The sequence below is a fragment of the Sapajus apella genome, unplaced genomic scaffold, assembly GCF_009761245.1.
Source record: "Sapajus apella isolate SASKATOON/1434 unplaced genomic scaffold, GSC_monkey_1.0 scaffold1, whole genome shotgun sequence".
In the NCBI taxonomy this organism is placed as follows: domain Eukaryota; kingdom Metazoa; phylum Chordata; class Mammalia; order Primates; family Cebidae; genus Sapajus; species Sapajus apella.
Window position 1 is genome coordinate 79,288,289 of NW_022436941.1, and position 19,160 is coordinate 79,307,448.

Genomic DNA, 19,160 nt, shown 5'->3' on the forward strand with positions numbered 1-19,160 from the left:
GTCCTTTTAAACATTGTCTTCCAAATGCTGTCAGATTCCAGTCGGTTGAACTTCTGCACTTTTAGAGACTCATCGTCATTCTTTCATCCTTTGCTCCGGCGGTTGTAGCTGCCTACCTCCTTCTCACCCTCACTCCTAGGCTTCCACTTTAAAGAATTTGGAGAACTGGGGAAAGAAAGGACTGTTTTTTGCATGGTGTGCCTGCAGCCTAGTGCCATGAGCTGGTTCTTGCCATGTCTGTCTAAGCCACCAGACCCACTCTTTCTGTGGCTCACACACTATTCCCTGTATCCCAGCCAAGCTTGCAGACTGTGATCTGAACTACCAGGTGGAGGGGGACATGGATATCTTCCCCAGGAAGCCTGGCTGGATCCTCTCAACTCTTTTGACCTGTGCATGCCTCTACCACAGCACACCTTAATTTCTTTTGAAATCGCTGCATTTGTTCATTTGTTAGTGGTTTGCCTCTAGACTGTAGACACCTTAAAGCCAGGATTCTTCTATACCAAGCTTTGTAAGTTGAGCACCTCCTAGAATACCAAGTTGGCTTGGTATTTGTTGAGAAGCAATTCAAGCTAAAATTTAAGTAGGCAAAGATGAATCATGTCACAACCTCTGGTTTCCCAACTTTGTCTGTAGAAAAGGCTCCTTGCTAGGTAAAACCAAAACAGATTAAGTATGTGGATTCTCTTCAACTTTGGGACTCATCACCCTGAATCTCACAGTGATCCCATGACTGATTCTTTCTACCCTGGGGAGCCTCCCTGCCCTTCCTTCAGACAGCAGTGAAAGGCAGAAATTGAATAGAAGGAGGGAAAAAGGTCTAGTTGATCAAGTGGCAAAAACAAATAACCCAGCATGATCAAGGGGACTCTGAGGAAACTTGCTGACAAAAGATAAAGATGGAGGTGGGGTCAACCACGGGATAATGGGGGCAGACAGGCCTAAGGAGGTGGATTTTATAGGGGCTTCGAATAAATGGACTGAAGTTTGGGTGAGACCTACAGGCATTAAAAATCCAGTATAAGGTCTTGACTAAGGAGTGATATCATAATAATAATTATTATTATACAAGAGGTGCTTTGGGAACATAGGCTATGTAGGAGGGATTGACAGAGGAAGGGAGGAAAGATCTAGAAAAATGAGGGCCAAATGGAAAGATGTCCTTTTCCTGTTCATTTGCCAGTGAAATACTTAGGATATATGGTGGTCTTTGGGAAATTGTGCTCTCTGATTGGTTGGGTCATAAGTAATTGTTAGGACACTGAGGTCAGATCTTTTCTGTGAGGCCATGTTCTTCACAGCACATCTCATAGGGGTCTAATTTGTTCAGGTATAGCTGCGATCATTTGACGAAGACTATTCCTGAGTAACTGCTGGAACCAGGAAAGGAGTCCTTTCCTTTTGACTCCAAATCAAACAGTCTTTCAATGACCCCTTGCTAGCATTTCAGATTCCAAAAACACTTCTTAATTTCTCTACTTTAAAATTATAAGGTCTTTATGGGCTTATCTAAAATGCTACTCTCAGGAAGGTTTCTGCCTCTAGAGCTAAGCCCTGTTGATGTTAGAGGTGCAAACTGGCCACTAAGACCTATAGACCTGTTTTGTTTGTCCCTTAAAATGTTTAACTTTGAAAAAATTAGTTACCCAAAATTTTAAAACACAAATTTTACCTTAAACATTCAAATGTGGGTAACTGGGTATGGTGGCCCATGCCTGTAATCCTGGGACTTTGGGAGGCCGAGGCAAGTGGATCACTTGAGGCTGGGAGTTCAAGTGATCAAGATCACTTGAGGCCTGGCCAATATGGTGAAACCCAGTCTCTACCAAAAATACAAAAATTAGTCAGGCCTGCTGGATCACTCCTCATCCCAGCTACTCGGGAGGCTGAGGCACGCGAATCGCTTGAACCTGGGAGATGGAGGTTGCAGTGAGCCAAGATCACACCACTGTATTCTAGCCTAGGCAACAGAGTGAGACTATGTCTGGAAAAAAAAAGAAAAATATCCAAATATGGGCATTCTTTTGAAAGATCGGAAGATTTGATAACAGTTGGCCAGCATTCCAACAATCTGCCCCTACCCTCCACAGTTCTAGCCACTGCACCCAGAGTACCCACCAACCATGTCACTCATTCATTCACATGGTGTGTCTGGCTCCTATAAGCATTCGCTGAGTGGCCGCCGCTTTATGTGTTCTATTTGTAAACTTGTAGTACCCAGAGTAAACTCACACATTATGGAGAAATGACTTCAAAAAATATGCACAGTAGCTAGCTCAAATCTTTTTATGTGTTCTGCTCTCACATGAAGTAGAGAAGTAGAGGGAGAGAGTTTTTAATTATAAAAAGGGAGGAAGAGAGAAGAGGGAAATGAAACTGACATTTATTAAGCAAGGTAATTTCTTACCTCAGTGTTTTCAAATCAATTGGTAGATTTCAAAATCAATTTAGCGGGTCACAATCAATATTTTAAAAATTAAATAAAATAGAAAACATCAGAGTGAATTATACATGGTAAGGGTAAATATTATTTCATGTTAAAGTCTGTTTCAATTCTCTATATTGGATCGAATATATATCTACTCTTGTGTGTACGGTATATACTGTTCCAATATATATACATTTCCTTTACATTGTATATATAACATTCTTTTTATTGGTAACTTATACTGAAATGCATGGTTTGTTAAAGATGATAAATTTTGCAATGACTATTATATATAAAACACAAGAATTATTTAAATAGGAGTCCACTGCTCTCCTCTACCTCTTAAAAATAAATATAGGTATCAAAACATTTTTATACATTTTTTTTACATTATTGAAAGTCAGCATCCACATGCCTTCAAAAGTGAGCATCTCCTACTTTAATGTACTAGGTCATATATAAATATAAATTTATAAATTATATTTATAAATATAAATTTATAAAATATAAATTTTACTGTGGTTTACTGTCAATAAACTTTGTAAACCACTGCTTCATTTCATGTAATCCTCACCAAAACCCTGTATGAGTGGAGTCTGGGGCTTCAGAAGAAGATGGTGGTCTTCACAGAAGTTGAAATTCTCTACTGTTCACTTGTTTTTGAAGGTCTGGTTATCTGGGGACTTGAAGGTGATGAAGGAGGACACTTTGAAGGTGGACAGGTACAATTATTGGGTCACCAGGAACAAATTTGAAAAACAAAATATACTGATTGAAATTAGTATGTAGAACCTAAATATCTGGAAGCTTCTTCATTGAATAAATTTGTAGCAAAAGTTTATGTAAACTGAATTAATAATTCCAGTGGAAACCTTTTTTTTTTTTCTTTTTAGACAGAATATCACTCTGTCCCCAAGGCTGGAGTGCAGTGGCGTGATCTCAGCTCACTGCAACCTCTGCCTCCCAAGTTCAAGCGAGTCTTGCGCCTCACTTGAGACACAAGATTAGATTTAGCAGAGATGGGGTTTCCCTATGATGGCCAGGTGGTCTCAAATTCCTGGCTTCAAGTGATCTGCCCAAAGTGCTGGGATTATGGGCATGAGCCACCATGCCTGGCTGAGCAAAACTTAACTCATAAAATTTCATTCGGCCGGGCGCGGTGGCTCAAGCCTGTAATCCCAGCACTTTGGGAGGCCGAGGCGGGTGGATCACGAGGTCAAGAGATCGAGACCACCATCCTGGTCAACACGGTGAAACCCCGTCTCTACTAAAAATACAAAACATTAGCTGGGCATGGTGGCGCGTGCCTGTAATCCCAGCTACTCAGGAAGCTGAGGTAGGAGAATTGCCTGAACCCAGGAGGCGGAGGTTGCGGTGAGCCGAAATCGCGCCATTGCACTCCAGCCTGGGTAACAAGAGCGAAACTCTGTCCCAAAAAAAAAAAAAAAATTTCATTCAACAATTTAAGAGTTGTGCTTCAAGAGTGAACATATATAATGAAAATATTAAGTCATCAGAAGGACACATGTACAATAATTAATTTCAGTAAATCTCAAATTTGTCTCAAATCAAAAACCTGCTACTCATATTTATGTCTTAATTATCATAATGTAACATTTCTACACATTAAATAATATCTAGTAAATATGTCCTAGAGATTGTGTGTGTGTGTGTATGTGTACACCCATATATTTTCAGACCATTGGAAGAAAATTGTTATACAGTTGTTTTTCTTTTATCAAGGAGCTGTCATTCAAGTGTAAAGTTGGAGTATTCAAAATAAAATTTGGGCTTATAAGATCAGGGCATGGCAAGACTTATCCAGATTGCTGTGGTATCAAAACCCCTTTGCTTTTATGTTTCCAAAAGCCAATCTTAAGGATGAAAACACATAAATGATATGCCTTCTGCATCTTCCTTACTAAGATTACTGCAGTTTAAATAATCTAAAGTAGCAGGTACCATCAATACTGTTCCTAATTGTGTTACTTTTCAGAGAGGTACAAGGGCTAACCACTTCATATATCAAAAATAGGTACACATTGTTTTGATAATTTTGACTGTGTTTTATAAAAAGATAGGGAGGAGATAAATTACTATTAAAAGCAACTTTTATATGTTACATGTAACAGATGATAAATACAAGTTTTTAACAAATCACACATTTAAGTTGAACTGAACCTCCCAAAAAAGATAGGGATATGAATATATGATTTTTAGATTAAAGTTACTATTTTTTTACTTTTTTAGTTAGTTTTAACATTCAAATAAAGTGTGGGAAAAAATGGCATGGAGGCCACCTTCTAGGGTATATATATTTTAGTCCTATATTACAAAAAAGAAAACTGAGGTACAGAGAAGTTAATTTGCCCAGATTTGTCACATGGTTGCTAAGTTGCAGAGCCAGCATTTGAGCCATTGTTCCCAATGTCATACTCTTTCTATTTCTTGTAACTGTCATCGTAGACCACTAAAGTGGACACCTCCACAACTCTTTGCCTTCACTGCATCTGGACCACGATAATGGCTTCTTAGTCTCCGTCCTTCTTTCTTCTCCATTGTATCCTCTTGGGCTACCAGTGCACTTATCCAATTCCCACAATATCCATTAGCTCAAGGCCACACATTTAAGTGTTCAACTCTATTTCCTTTCTCCTCTCTGGAACGTGTCTAGCCTACTCAACCCATTTACTGCCCATACATATAGCCTTTATTCAGGCTGCAGAGTTTCTTCTACCTGAAAACAATGCCAGCTGATTCCCTCCTCCACAGCCATTCAAACCACAGACTTCCTTGAAGACCCACATCCAGGTTCACCTTCTTCCTGAAACCCAGCATACTGAGCTACAGTCCATACACACCTCCCTCTCCCTGCTCAAACTACAGTAGCACTCCCAGACTGAATGATTTATATGCTACCTTATACTGTTTCTAGGCAGCAGCTGATCATATGTCTGATTTTCTCAGCAGGTTATTATGGTTCCTTTCTGGGTCCAGCCTGCTGAATCTTTCATGTTCTTGTATTTCACAGCAACTAGCACATCAGAGAGGCTCAATAAATATGTATGGATTTTTTTACTGTTCTCTTTCAGGGGGAAAAATGAGAGAAAGGAAAGAAGAAAGGGGGAGGGAGGAAAATTACTCTCTCACCATTTCTCAATAGCATACAAAGTCAGGAGGATGAGAAATAAAATGTCCTTAGTGGAGATTTCAAACATATGGGAACTTACTAAACACATGTATTTGTTTTTGTTTTTAATTGCATTTTAGGTTTTGGGGTACATGTGAAGAACATGCAAGATTGTTGCCTAGGTACACATGTGGCAGTGTCATTTGCTGCCTTCCTCCCCATCACCTATATCTGGCTGTATTTGTTAATGTTTTGGACTCACCTGACCTGTAGGTATAGGTTTAGGAAAACCTATTCCAGATATTCTTCAAAAGGTGATAGTTGTATGAATACAAGCATTCTAAAATGAAACAGGTTTAGATAATACTTGTTGATAAAATTAAATAAAACTTGTTAAGTTTAGATAATACTTGTTAATAAAATTAATAAAATTAATTTTGTTGTGGATCTTCTAGCTTTTGGTAGGTTCATGTCCATTTGAAATCACTGTAAAAAGGCTACATATACAACTTCCCAAGCTTGTTTGACCACAAAACGTCATTAGTAAGGAGAATCTTATAGGGACAATATTGATTGGAACATAATTTGGGAAATGTTTGGAATGATCTTCCCAGTACCTCAGTGTAAGTGATGTTCTGTCATTACCCAGTGACAAATACATATTTTTCCTACATAGTTGACTTTTCATGATTTGGTGTGGTCTTGTGAAAGCTATTCTCTTTTGTCATTGTTTGTTTTTGAGACAGAGTCTCACTCTGTCCCCCAGGCTGGAGTGCAGTCGTGCCATCCTGGCTTGCTGCAACCTCCACCTCTAGGGTTCCATTGATTCTCCTGCCTCAGTCTACCGAGAAGCTGGAACTACAGACGTGAGCCACCACGCCTGGCTAATTTTTGTGTTTTTAGTAGAGGCAGGGTTTTATCATGTTTTCTAGGCTGGTCTCAAATTTCTGGCCTCAAGTGATCTACCTTGATCAGCCTCCCAAAGTGCTGGGATTACAGGCGTAAGCCCCTGCGCCTGCCCTAAAAGCTGTTCTAAATCTTAGATAGTTCACTCACATTTGGCTCAGAACTGGTTAATATTTGAGGGTTGATGGTGATGACAGAAAAATCGTAATTGTTTTAAGATTGAGAATCTGTGAGAAAGGAAGGAAGCCCTCACATATTAACTACCTTATTGAAAATTAACTTATTTAAACAACTCTGGAAAGTGGTTCAGTATTCTATTAATTGGACACCTACTATATGTCAGATACAGCCCTTGGGACTTTACATTTTATATGCATTTCTCATAACTGTAATTCTCAATGTATACAATGTGCTCAGGTCTTTTAAATGGCTTGTTTCAGACAACACAGCAAGAACAATGGCAAGACTGGAGTTCAAATTCTTGGTGACGCAAATGTCCATGCTCTTTCTGATCTATCACACTATTTCCCATGAAGAGCTCTTATAGGTTGTGGATTCTTCAATGTGTATATAATAGCTTTCTTATCCAAATCTAAATCTCCATAGATATTCTTGTAAAATTACAAAATTAATTTATCTTATTTGTGTATGGAGCCAGTTCATATACAACTAGATAAGCCAAGTGTACCTGATATACTCTTGAGTTCTGAAATTTGTTCTGTATAATGCATACACAGTTAATAAGTGCAGGTTTACCAGGAGGCCAACATAGCTTGTCACTCATATGTGTTGCTTGTAATGCAAGTAATGAGATTAAAAATTGGACATAAGAAATTACCTTTCTGGGACTCCGTTCATAGCTGTTTAAAAGGGCCTAGTCTTTTGGGGAAATCTTTTGTGTGTTCTCTCTCTCTCTCTCTTTCCCTCTCTGTCTATCTCTCTCTCTCTCCCCCTTTCATCCTTTCTCCCTTTCTCTCTTTCTTTCTTTCTGACAGGGTTTCACTCTTGTTGCCCAGTCTGGAGTGCAGTGGTGTGATCTTGGTTCACTGCAACCTTTGTCTCCTGGGTTCAAGGATTCTCCTGCCTCAGCCTCCCGAGTAGCTGGGATTATAGGCATGTGCCACCACACTCAGCTAATTTTTTGTATTTTTTAAATAGAGACAGGGTTTCTGCATATTGGCCAGTCTGATCTCGAACTCCCAACCTCAGGTGATCCATACACCTTGGCTTCCCAAAGTGCTGGGATTAAAGGTGTGAGCTACCGCGCCTGGCTGTGCGTTTTTTCTTAACTAAGTCTTCAACTGGAACAAATGTGTCTTTGGCATTACTTCTTAATCCTTCGTATCTCATAGTGAGAGATAGAAAAATGCTAAGCAGAGATTCATGAGAAAGTCAAAAAAAGAAGAAGAAAACAGAGATGGTGATTCTGAATACAAGATTCTGGGGCAGTGTTGATTAAAATAATTGCTTTCTCTTCTTCATTCAGGGATGTATTAAGTTGGAGTCCTTGGTGACTTTAGGGAGGTCAGTGAACACTTTTACAGTGTAAAATATTGATAATGTGAACTTATGCTCACTTTTCTGGGGGTGTTTGCATCAGATGCACCTTTGTGCATTAATCTGTTTCTCCCAAGCATCATACTGGTGTATTGATGGATTCTTTAAAATTTTTGCCTTAGTTTGTAAAGATCATTACATATGAATGATCTATCATAATATTTGTCATTTTATTTTAACGTTAATATTTCTTTTTGGTAGACAACATGATCTGCTTGACCATTACTAAATTTTGGGGCAATGTTAGTTCCTGATACTCTCTTGAAAAAAGAGAAAGTGTTTGAAAGCAAAAGACTGAGAACAAGAGATAGTCGGGGTGATTACATCTAAGGAGCCACACCCAGGGCAGTATTCCTGCTTGAATCTCATTTGGAAATAAATATTCTTATCTAATAGAAAACAAGTATACTTATTGGCTATTCACTCACAAATATTTGTTGAGTGCCTGTAAATGTCAAGTATTTTCTAGACAGTTATAGAAAGGCCTAGACATAAATATAAAAATGACATTAGAGGCCGGGTACAGTGGCTGACTCCTGTAATCGTAGCACTTTGGGATGCTGAGGTGGGCAGGTAACAAGGTCAGGAGTTCAAGACCAGCCTGACCAACATGGTGAAACCCCGTCTCTACTAAAAATACAAACATTAGCTGGGCATGGCGGTGTGCACCTGTAATCCTATCTACTCAGGAGGCTGAGGCAGGAGAATTGCTTGAACCCAGGAGGCTAAGATGGCGGTAAGCCGAGATCGCGACACTGCACTCCAGCCTGGGCAACGGAGCAAGACTCTGTCTCAAATAAATAAATAAATAAATAAAAGACATTAGAAAAGTCATAGAGGCAGAATCTAGCAAATTGTGTCCAGGTGGAAAGATTGGCTAAGATGGATAGTCTTAGATGTAAATAAAAGAGAAAGGTATTGAAAAGCCAGCTGAAAAAAGGCCTTATGTGAACACAAGAAGAGTGACATTAATATAAGTAGGAGAGAGTTGTGCAGCAGCTTCGTAAAAGAGTGAAACAATAAAGCCAGGGTTTAAGGAAGATTATTCTGACTTTATAAACAGGACTGTGATGAGAAAAAGTAAATCCAAGGAGATCCAGTAGTAGATTATTATATGAATCTAGAAATACACAGATGAGAATTTGACTGAAGGTGACAATTAGAGAAATTAAGAAGAGATTGGTGAAGTCAACTGGCAAAGTATTAGATGGGAATATGGTAGGGGCACGAGTAGAGAAAAGCAGAGATGAGTGTAAATATACTCCAAAACTTTCTATTTATCAATAAGCTTATTTCTGAGACTATCTCAATTTCAAATAGAAAACATCTACCCTTGATGAACAGTTGAGCTAACCTCACAGAATTCCAGGATCATAGTATTGGATGGAATCCTTGACAAATAACTAGTCAGTTTAGGAATTCCCTCTACAAAAATAGCTGACCCCATCCAAGTTAACCATAGTGAAAAAGTAAAACCAGCGCCCAACCCAGATAGCACAATTTCAGAAATTAGAGAATAAATGAATATGAGAGCTGGGTAGGCACTAAAGATAATCTGTACAAATTCCTTGTTTTCTCTAAGGAATACGGTATGCAGCAATTGACAAAGGAACAGAAACAAAGACGGTGTTATACCCTAAGGTTGACAGTATATGATGAAAACACAGATGCTCTCCTATTGTCGCCCCAGGGAAATAAAATTAATTCCTAAAATTATAACAAGAGTATGTAAATAGCATACATAATTCTAACATTTTTTTTAAACCTGCTTGCAAAAATTGTCCTGTAACTGTATTCAAACAACTTCCCAGACAAAAGCTTCTTCACTAGCATTCATTAACACCCTCTTTAGTCTTGTGTTGCTGAAATATGTGTTTGGAATGAAAATTATCTTAGTACAAACCTGTGGGTATATATGGTCTGTACTGAATATCAATGGCAAAACCTTGATATTTGTCTTAACTCAAACTGCTATAACAAAATACCATAAACTGATGCCTTAAACAGCAAACATTTATTTCTCACAGATCTGGAGGCTGGAAGTCTGAGATCAGGGTGTCAGCATGGTCAGGTTCTGGTGAGGACTGTCTTCAGCGTTGCAGACTGCCCACGTGGCATGTATCCACGGGGTAGAAAGAAAGCAACCTCTGGTCTCTTTTTGTAAGGCACTAATCTCATTAATGAGGGCTCCATTCTCATGACCTAATTACTTCCCAAGGGCCTTTCCTTCAAATACCATCACACTGGGGATTAGATTTTAGCATGTGAATATTGGAGAGACACAAACATTCAGTCCATAACAATATTTTCCTTTGAAATTTCCTTTTTCTTTGCTCCTGAGAGTTTTTCCTTCTAACTTTCTGTTGCTTCTCCTTCCCCTTCAGGCATTGCCTAGGATTTTCTCTTTATCTGATCATCAACCTCTTAACTGGTCTTTACTTTTCCAATCTGCCTTTATACTATTCCCAGAGTAATCCTTTTGAAAAGCAAATCTGACCCTGTGACTTTTAATGGCTTCTTTAGAAGAAAACATACTTCTCCATCTTTATCTTTGTCTTCTATCTGACCTAACCTTCATATCCTTAAGTGTTGTAGCTTCCTGAATGGCCTATGTTCTACAAGTGGACTTCTTCAGAATGAATACCTGTTCATTCTTTGAATTTCTTCTTTTTAGTTACCCTAGAAACTGTTATAGGTAACTATTAAGTTTCTGGACCCCTAGGCTATCCCTAGATAGGCTTACTTAAATTAACAGAATTATTTGCATTTAGGCTAGAGACCTAAGATAAGTCCAAGAGTAAGGGAAGATACAATGGAGGAGGAAGGGAAAAGAATATATTAGGCAATGAGTGCAAGATTACCTAACTCACAACCTCTCACTGGATCTAAAATAACCTACAAGTTTCTTGTTATCTCCAATCTAGAGATGAAAAAGAGGCCCCAGAAAGATTAGCTGAATTGCCTGGAATTGCTTGTATGTAGTGGAATAGAGATCAGAGCCTTCCTTCTCCACTCTTCCAGTTATTTTCAAAGAATAATATTGCTTACAGTTGTACACATGTCACATGGAGCCCCCAACCTAGATGCCTAATTAAACTTGGCTCAAACTGCAATTTCTTGGACAAAAGCCCTTCCTATTCGTATAAAAGCTTTCTCCTCTTTCTTTGCCTCTTCTCTCAGGTCGGCTCAGGTTGGCCCAGACAGACATTTCTGCTTGGGCCAACCTGGCCTTCAACCTCAGTCTGTCAATGAATAAAACAAAACAAGAAATCTTTTAAAGTCGGGTTTTTGTACCTTCAGTAACCTTATTGATGATTGCAAGAAAGGGAAAATGTACAGGTTGGAGTTACCCTTTTGACCAAACTGACTCCCTTCTCTGACACACACACACACACACACACACACACACACACACACACACACACTTTCTTCCGGTCTTTCATGCGCTTACACACTTGCACACACATACATATTCCCTCTCCAGCAACCAGCATATTCCTTCCCTTTCCTGTGTAGATAAGGCACAGATTAGTTCTGCCCAAACCAAAACTCTTCAAAGTCTCACCTTCTGTCATAAATAGACTTATCAAACATTTTCATGCAGGCAGACTATTGTGAAAGAAATTCTGGTGAGTTCCAATTTTTTTCTCTATCTCATTACAGTTTAATAAGTTAGTGACTAGAAGGTTGTAGTTTTTAAGGGCAAGAAGTCCACCTGCTTTCAAGTCACGTTGGGCAGTCTTTCTGTTCATGCCTGACATATTGTGGGAACATATACCCATGCACAATTTTAATATAGAGATTTTCTTAGATAAGAATAATCGTCAGAGAAGCAAATGGTCTATACATTATTTAATTTTATTCTTGCTATAGTATGGTTAAAGACAATGGTTTCACTGACTTCAACTTTACTTTCTGCAATTCCATTTATTGTATAGTGCTAGAATTTTCCATCTAAAAATAAAATCAGACCCATGTCACACAGCACTCTGAATCACTCAGTAGCTCCTGCTCTTGAAGATATAATCCCACCTGCAGATACCTGAAATGGCCAGTCTCTGAGATGGCCAGTGGCCGAGGATTTCTCAGATTTCTCCAGAATCTGTTCCTCTAAGCAAGGCCCTACTCATGGTAGTTTCTCTTTCAACACACTCATCTCGTTCATCATAGGTCTGTGTGCTTGCTCATCTTTTCTCTTAAAAATCTTTCCCACTCTCTTCACTTATCTTTTATTTCATTCTTGAGGACTCAGCCTTTCCCACTCCACCTCTGTCCCTGTCTGATATAACTAGTTATATCTGGCTGTCTCATAGCCCACATGCTTCCTTCTGTGAGGGTGCATTTTACAGTATAGTGTGCTGAAATTACCTCCTCCGCTGGACTCTGGGTAAGAGACACACTCATTTAATCATCTAGTTTCTGCAGACTCTAATGAAGTACATGGCACATAGTCAGTGCTAAGTAAATGTTGAGTTACTGGTGGGACTAAGAGTCAATGAAAGCCAATCTTACATTTATGTCATTTAAAAATTCTACTAGAGCCATAGGCAACACTTGGAAAAACAATTGTAGATAGAAAATAAAATAAAGAGAAAAGCCTCACAAAATTACACACATCTTTACTTTGGAAGCTTTATGAAGTACTAAGTAAAGTTTTATGTATTTTATATCATTTTAAAATACTTCCAAACAATAATTTGATGCCAGAAATACACTTGGAGCTGAGAGCGGCTTGCCACTAGCAAGTTCTGCTTAAACCTGTTACATGAACACATTGAAAGAGAATCCAAAGCCTTTATGTGTTTCCCATCAGATAAAATGCATGGAGGAAAGAAAATTAAGTCAGCAAAAGTTAGAGCTAGGCTACATAAATCTTTTACTGTAGCAAACTAAGGGAATGACTAGTTCAAAGCAATACACAGTGAAACAGAAATCATTTTCTCCAGTTCTATCTACCTTAGATAGTATCAATTCCTTCCTTAAAACAAGGAAGAAATTTTATAAGAATTAAGAGAGGAGAAGCTGGAATTGGTTAGGGAGATTTAAGTATTTGCTCTTAGGAGCTTTTTGTTCTTTTATTTTTAAAAAATCTGGATCAGCTGTTATAATTTGTATTATATTTTAAATTAAGGGCCAGCAAATGGTGTCCAAAGTAAGTGTTATTTTTTGGACTTGTTCTCTTCGTGTATATCAATAGGTCTATCTAGGAATTATGACAAACTCATACAGTCCTTTAGCAGACCTTCAAGTGTTGGCAAAGAAACGAATGTCCACATAGTTACATATCCCATAGAGTGGATCCTTTTACCTCAACGGTCAGCATCACTGTGAATTGTGGGTAAGAGTAATGGGCTGAACTTTTCACACAAAAAATGACCTCAACCTCTAGCTAACTGCTGTGGCTCAGAGGTGATTACTTTTTTCCTTTTTCAAAGGGAAGCTGCTGCTTCAGCATCTTCTCCTGGAGCCCCTGGCACAGTTTCCGTCCATGTGTCAGGGGAACCTCTAAGTGTATCACTATGACGGAAGCCAACTGCTGGCCCGAAAGCATTGAGGACTGTTTGTTCACAGAAAAACCTGAGCAGAACGCAGGTGTTACATAGTTCAAAGGTGCCTTGAAGAAAACTGATGCTGTTGTAGGAGGGGACTTTCAGGCTCAAGTTATTTCTCAGTTGCTCTTCCATAGTCCTCTCCCAGCCTTTAGGGAGTCTAACCAATAGTTTTTGCTTGGGTGTTTTTCTCTGTTTAGTTCCTTGACTTAGCAAGATTTTGGGCAGTTAAAGAATTTTCATGTATTTTTAAGGAGAGCCACAGTGTATCCTTCTCTGGCAGGGGTAGGGGGAAGTATTTTATTAATGAATGCAGTATGTGTTCTTGGTAAAAGCCAAAATTAAACTGCTCACTGTTTTTGTACTGTTAGCTGTCGACATTTAGGTGTGTTGCTTGGTGTGGTGACTCAATTTCCTGTAGGATAGTTGGCAACTCCACTTTGAGGTTTGTTTGGAGGGATGAAAAGTTCAGTTACTTGATGTCTTAGAACATTTGGGGTTAAAATTCCTAAAAGTGAAGCTTTACTAATGATCCTGCATGGCTTGCTATATTGCCTCTTCACCTAGAAATTTGGAAAAAAAGCAATAGTCTCAGCTCTATGCAAATATCAAGAATAAGTCTTTATTTGAGCAACTGTTTCACAGAACAAATTGTTCTTTACTTTGTTGTTAGTAATTATTTTCTCATTAGTATGTAGATGTGTTCCAGTGATTTTTTTTTATTTTTCGTATTTATACAGAAGGTATTAGAACTTAACATGCATGTATATGCCACTTTATAATCATATTTGGTTTCTGTCTGTCAAGATGGCTAGTGCAGCTGGGCGTGGTGGCTCATGCCTGTAATACCAGCACTTTGGGAGACTGAGGCAGGCAGATCACAAGATCAGGAGTGCGAGACCAGTCTGACCAACATGGTGAAACCCTGTCTCTATTGAAAATACAAAAATTAGCCTGGCATGGTGTCACATGCCTGTATTCCTCCAGCTATTCAGGAGACTGAGGCGGGAGAATTGCTTGAACCTGGAAGGTGGAGGTTGCAGTGAGCTGAGATCACACCACTGCACTCCAGCCTGGGTGACAGAACGAGATTCCATCTCAAAAAAAAAAAAAAAAAAAGAAAAAAAAGAAAGAAAGAAAAAAGGCTGGTACATGAATGACTTGGACATAAAATGGATATGGATATTCTGAAATAAATTGTTCCTCCTGTCACTATACTACCTTCTTAAGAGCAAATCCTGTGTCTAAAGTGCATGATGTCTTGAAGCATTAGCTAAAACTTTCCCAAATTACTTTTTTGCATTAAAAAATAACTGAAATATAATGTGTGGAGCCACATCCTGTTAGATTTGAGGCCTGAGTTTGTACTTGTGATTTCTGAAAAGCTTTGGAAACTTGGTGAAAATGTGGGCAGGGGGCAGTTTACTTAGCTACTTGGAAGTCACTTGGGGTTCAGGCTTTGTGAAATTGAAGTGCAGAGGAGAGTAACACAGAAAGCCAAACCTCAGAGGGGACTCATGGCTTCATTGTAACCAGTGATTGAAAACATGGCACTGAACAAATCCCAGACACAGTGGCTATGCATATTTAATCCACTGGATAGGTTAACTATGGACAGCTCAAATAATCATAAAACAAGTCAATGTCCTCTTAAAATTTCTTACATTCCTATCTTATACAGTAAAGAGAGGAAAATCTCAAAACCAACCCATATAGTAGATGTACTACCATGGCAACTAGGTGATGCTATACTTGCATATGGAAATTATTCAGTAAAACAAAAATGATTGTGTTAGGGCCATAGGCAAAAGTATTGTTTGTGATGGTTAGGGTGTGGGGTTACAACGGATTTTCTATATTTGGGTGCAATGCTTCAATTTTTATAACAAGCATGTAATATTTTTACATTCTTAGAATTGGGGAAGCTATACAGATCAAGTATTTTATACTTACCATTTAAAATTATTAATATCTTTAAGCTTGTTCCTTTTGTTAAGGAAAAAAAAAAAGCTTGAATCTGAAACTTTAATTCACCTGGCAAGGTTTAGGCAGTTGTTTGTCCATCTAAAGTATATATTTACATAGACTGTGGGATGGAGGAAGTAGAACAAAAAAAGGCAAATTTTAACCTAGAGTACTCAAAGTGAACAGTAAATAGTTCAAGAATTCTTGATAACAATAAGCCATGGCACATGTAGCAAATACTTTAAAAGTTATTCTAACTTTAACAAATTTAATATAAAAAGCTATCTGAAAAATCTCAGGAGCCTAAATTCAGTGCATGAATTTCTTTGTTGTGCCACTGATAGTTTATGGAGTCTAAATTTCAAGGGCAGAATTTCTTCTCCACCAATACCTGTACATTCAAAGATGAAGACAAGGGCTCCCACCACTTCGTGTAAGTTTCTCAGTATTTTCTTTCTACTCGACAATGACAAAGTTTTATAATATGAACTCTTGGGAGTTTGACTTCTCCCCCCTGCGAATGGTTTGCTTATTGCACGCTAATGTAGGGAAGTTCTTCCACAACTGATCTGCTTAGGAAGAGTGCCCTTGGTCCCCCAGGTTAGCCTTTCTAAACAGAGCAGACTTCCCTATACCTTTGAACATGTTCTTTTTGTTTTCTCAAAATTGTAGTGTACTCTGCACATGGTGGGTAGAAACACCCTTCCAGATTTTCTTCCTTGACCCAAGATCATGGAGGTCTTGTGCAATTCACAGGGGAAAGAAGTAGTATGCAGGACATACGTAAATTCTTCTCACCATGTGCTTCATCCACACTGCTGTTCCTTTAAGATCACTCTTAGGCAATTCCGAATATGAAAATGCAGCCTACTGTCAAATCGGTGAATTATAAAGCATTCCGACCCCACAACATTGTGTATTTTGTTTGCTTGTTTCTGTCCGCCCCAACATTTAGAAGTCTGCTACTCAGTAGGGGCTGGGCTTGGTAGAAAAAGAATGCAGTTTTAGTAGAAATGCGGGTATTCCCACAACCCTGCCTCCTTGAAGTAGGTGACTCTTAAACCTTCAGAAACGAATCCCCAGAAACCCTAAAACTTAAACCCTCAGAAACCTTGAGGGTCCCAAATAACCTTGTATGCGAAACTTCTCTGAAAGCAACCAGCAGTGGAGACGCAGAGGGTCCGGCAGCGGTCGGGGCAGCCTGGAGAGCAGCGGCTCCTCGGGGCAAGCGGGGTTCCCGTGGGGCAGGTGTGAGGCTGTGCGCGCCTGCGCGACGGTCCCTCCTGAGCCCCGCGGCGGGCTGGACCCCGGGCGGCGGGCTGCAGGCGCTCCACGCCGGGTTTTCCGCCGCTCTCCTCGCACAGACAGTCCCACAGCAGCCCCACAGACACACGCGCTCGCACCTCCTCGGCTGCGCTTCAAAGCGAGCGGCGCCCAGCTGCGCGGGGGGATGGCACGGGGAGGCGGCGGGGCCGCAGGGGCTGAGCCCAAGGGGAAGGACGTGGCCGGTGGCACCTACAGGCTTTTGCAATTCGGAATCTTTTCGTAAGGAGGCTGAGGAGGAGCCAGGCAGCGCCGCGGGCCTGGAGGGGCGTGAGGGGGAGTGTTCCCGGAAAGCTGCGGCGATGGAGCTGCGCTGCGCCCCGCCGCCCTAGGAGTTGAGAAAGAAAACAGGAAACGTGGTGGCCGAGCACCCGGCTGCGGCTGATTCATTCGCTTCAAGTGCGGCGCAGAAGGCTCGGCAGGCAGGGCGGGCGCGGGGCCGCAGCTCCGGGCCGGGGACCGAAGAGACCCGGCTGTGGACCTGACGCTCCTCTGCGGGGCAGGCACCCGAGTGCGCGCGCCACCCCCTTGCCATCCAGTAGAGCTGGGCTCCTGGGCTGGAACTCGGGCCGCCGCACCTTCGAAAAGTCGCATCGTGGTTTTTCCGCCCGTGTGAAAGTTGGCTCGGCGCTCTTTGCGCGCCCTCCCTGGAGGCCGACCCGAGACGCCAAGCTGGAGAGACCGTGCCTCCCCGAGGTCGGCCGCCCAGCCAGCAGAGCCTCCGCTCCCGTCACGCTGCCTGGCTGGGCAATATGAAGGAGCAGCCCTCATGTGCCGGCACCGGGCATCCGAGCATGGCGGGGTATGGCAGGATGGCCCCCTTTGAACTCGCTAGTGGCCCTGTGAAGCGCTTGAGAACTGAGTCCCCCTTTCCCTGTCTCTTCGCAGAGGAGGCCTACCAGAAACTGGCCAGCGAGACCCTGGAGGAGCTGGACTGGTGTCTGGACCAGCTAGAGACCCTACAGACCAGGCATTCCGTCAGTGAGATGGCCTCCAACAAGGTAAGCCCGGGTTCTGCTGTCACCGATGCCGCTAGGCTGCTGATTCCCGCGCTGGCGAGGCCACTAGTACTGGTGGCCCTGGGAAACAGAGTGAGAGGTTTTCAGGCTTACTGCATGTTGCCTATTCTGCTCCCTTAGAAGGAGGTTCCTGTTTCCATGCCTTGCCTCTCCTAGTCACTCCCGATAAACATTTTGCAAAAGCAATTTGACGTAGTTTAAGTACCTCCCAAGGCACAGGGTTTCTAAGTGACACTGTGCCCTTGCAGCAGAAGCCCAGTAGGGTCCATTGGCATTGCATATTTAAAGGTGTTCTTGGGATTCCCGGTTGAAAATAAGAAATTGGTGGCTGTCTGTGCAATCACTTGAATGTCACTACCTAGGGCACTCAAACTCAGAAGAGTTCATCGAACTTGGAACCTTCACCTTGATTCATCTAGTTGTCAGGGTACCCCACAAGAACTGAGCTTTTATATATTCAGTTGGCCATACACATCCACAGGAAACATTAACAGAGTTAGAAGGTTTACTATGATCATTACTTTTGTTTCCATTAATCTTGGAGAGAAAGCCCAGCTTTTTGAGGTCATTTAGTTACAAGGAGGCTTCAACTAGGCATCTGTGCCATATGTGCTAAGGTGCTGGTCTTGGCAGTTAGTGGAGTTTTGAGGGCTCAGAAGTAACCTTCAGCCTGGGACAGCCTTAAAATAGCACGGAAAGCAAGGTATAGTTTTTTTCAGTTTTGCTCTATTTTTTTGGATTTCCTGTTCTTTTTGTCTTTAGTTATGCAAGGAGATCATTGGAATTATGTATGTTTTTAATGACTATTTGAGGGACAGGAAAGGAGGCATGTGCATGTCGTATGCAGTTGGCTGAAGGATTCAGCCAGTAAGGACCGGTAATGTTGTGTGACAATTGATAATAGTTGCCTCTTCAAGATATTTAGGTATTTTTGGCCACCTATGTACAAGGTCAAGAAGGTTATTATCTTACAATTCATCTGTGTGCACATATCTTTCAATGAGTGATGCTTTTTTTTTTTTTTCTAGCTTACTATGGTTTTTTCCCACCTGTTTTGTTCTCATGCAGTTTTTACAAAAATGCCATAGCATAACAGCCATTTGATTGTCTCATCTGTTAACATTGCTTTTGGAGATAGCATTGTTGCTTAACTGAAAAGTTGGCTTCAAATAAATAAAAGGGGTGCTGTGGATACAGCCAGTAGATACTAACCTACCCCTGTGCACACTGACCTACCCATTTCCACACTGATGATCAATTGTTTTTTTTTTTTTTGTTTG

General features: G+C 40.7%; 1 protein-coding gene across 13 annotated transcripts in view; it reads left to right on the top strand.

Moving 5' to 3' along the window:
* Window positions 1-19,160, top strand: part of PDE4D (phosphodiesterase 4D) — a 1,549,195-nt gene that overhangs the window by 1,470,947 nt on the left and 59,088 nt on the right. For 11 of the 13 annotated variants that reach the window (XM_032281891.1, XM_032281808.1, XM_032281749.1 and 8 more), the window contains one exon: window positions 17,750-17,862. In XM_032281891.1, the coding sequence (XP_032137782.1) occupies window positions 17,750-17,862 (113 nt within the window). Of the gene's footprint in view, window positions 1-17,217; window positions 17,664-17,749; window positions 17,863-19,160 lie in introns of those variants that run through there. The other 2 variants (XM_032282467.1, XM_032282542.1) reach the window with 2 other exon arrangements.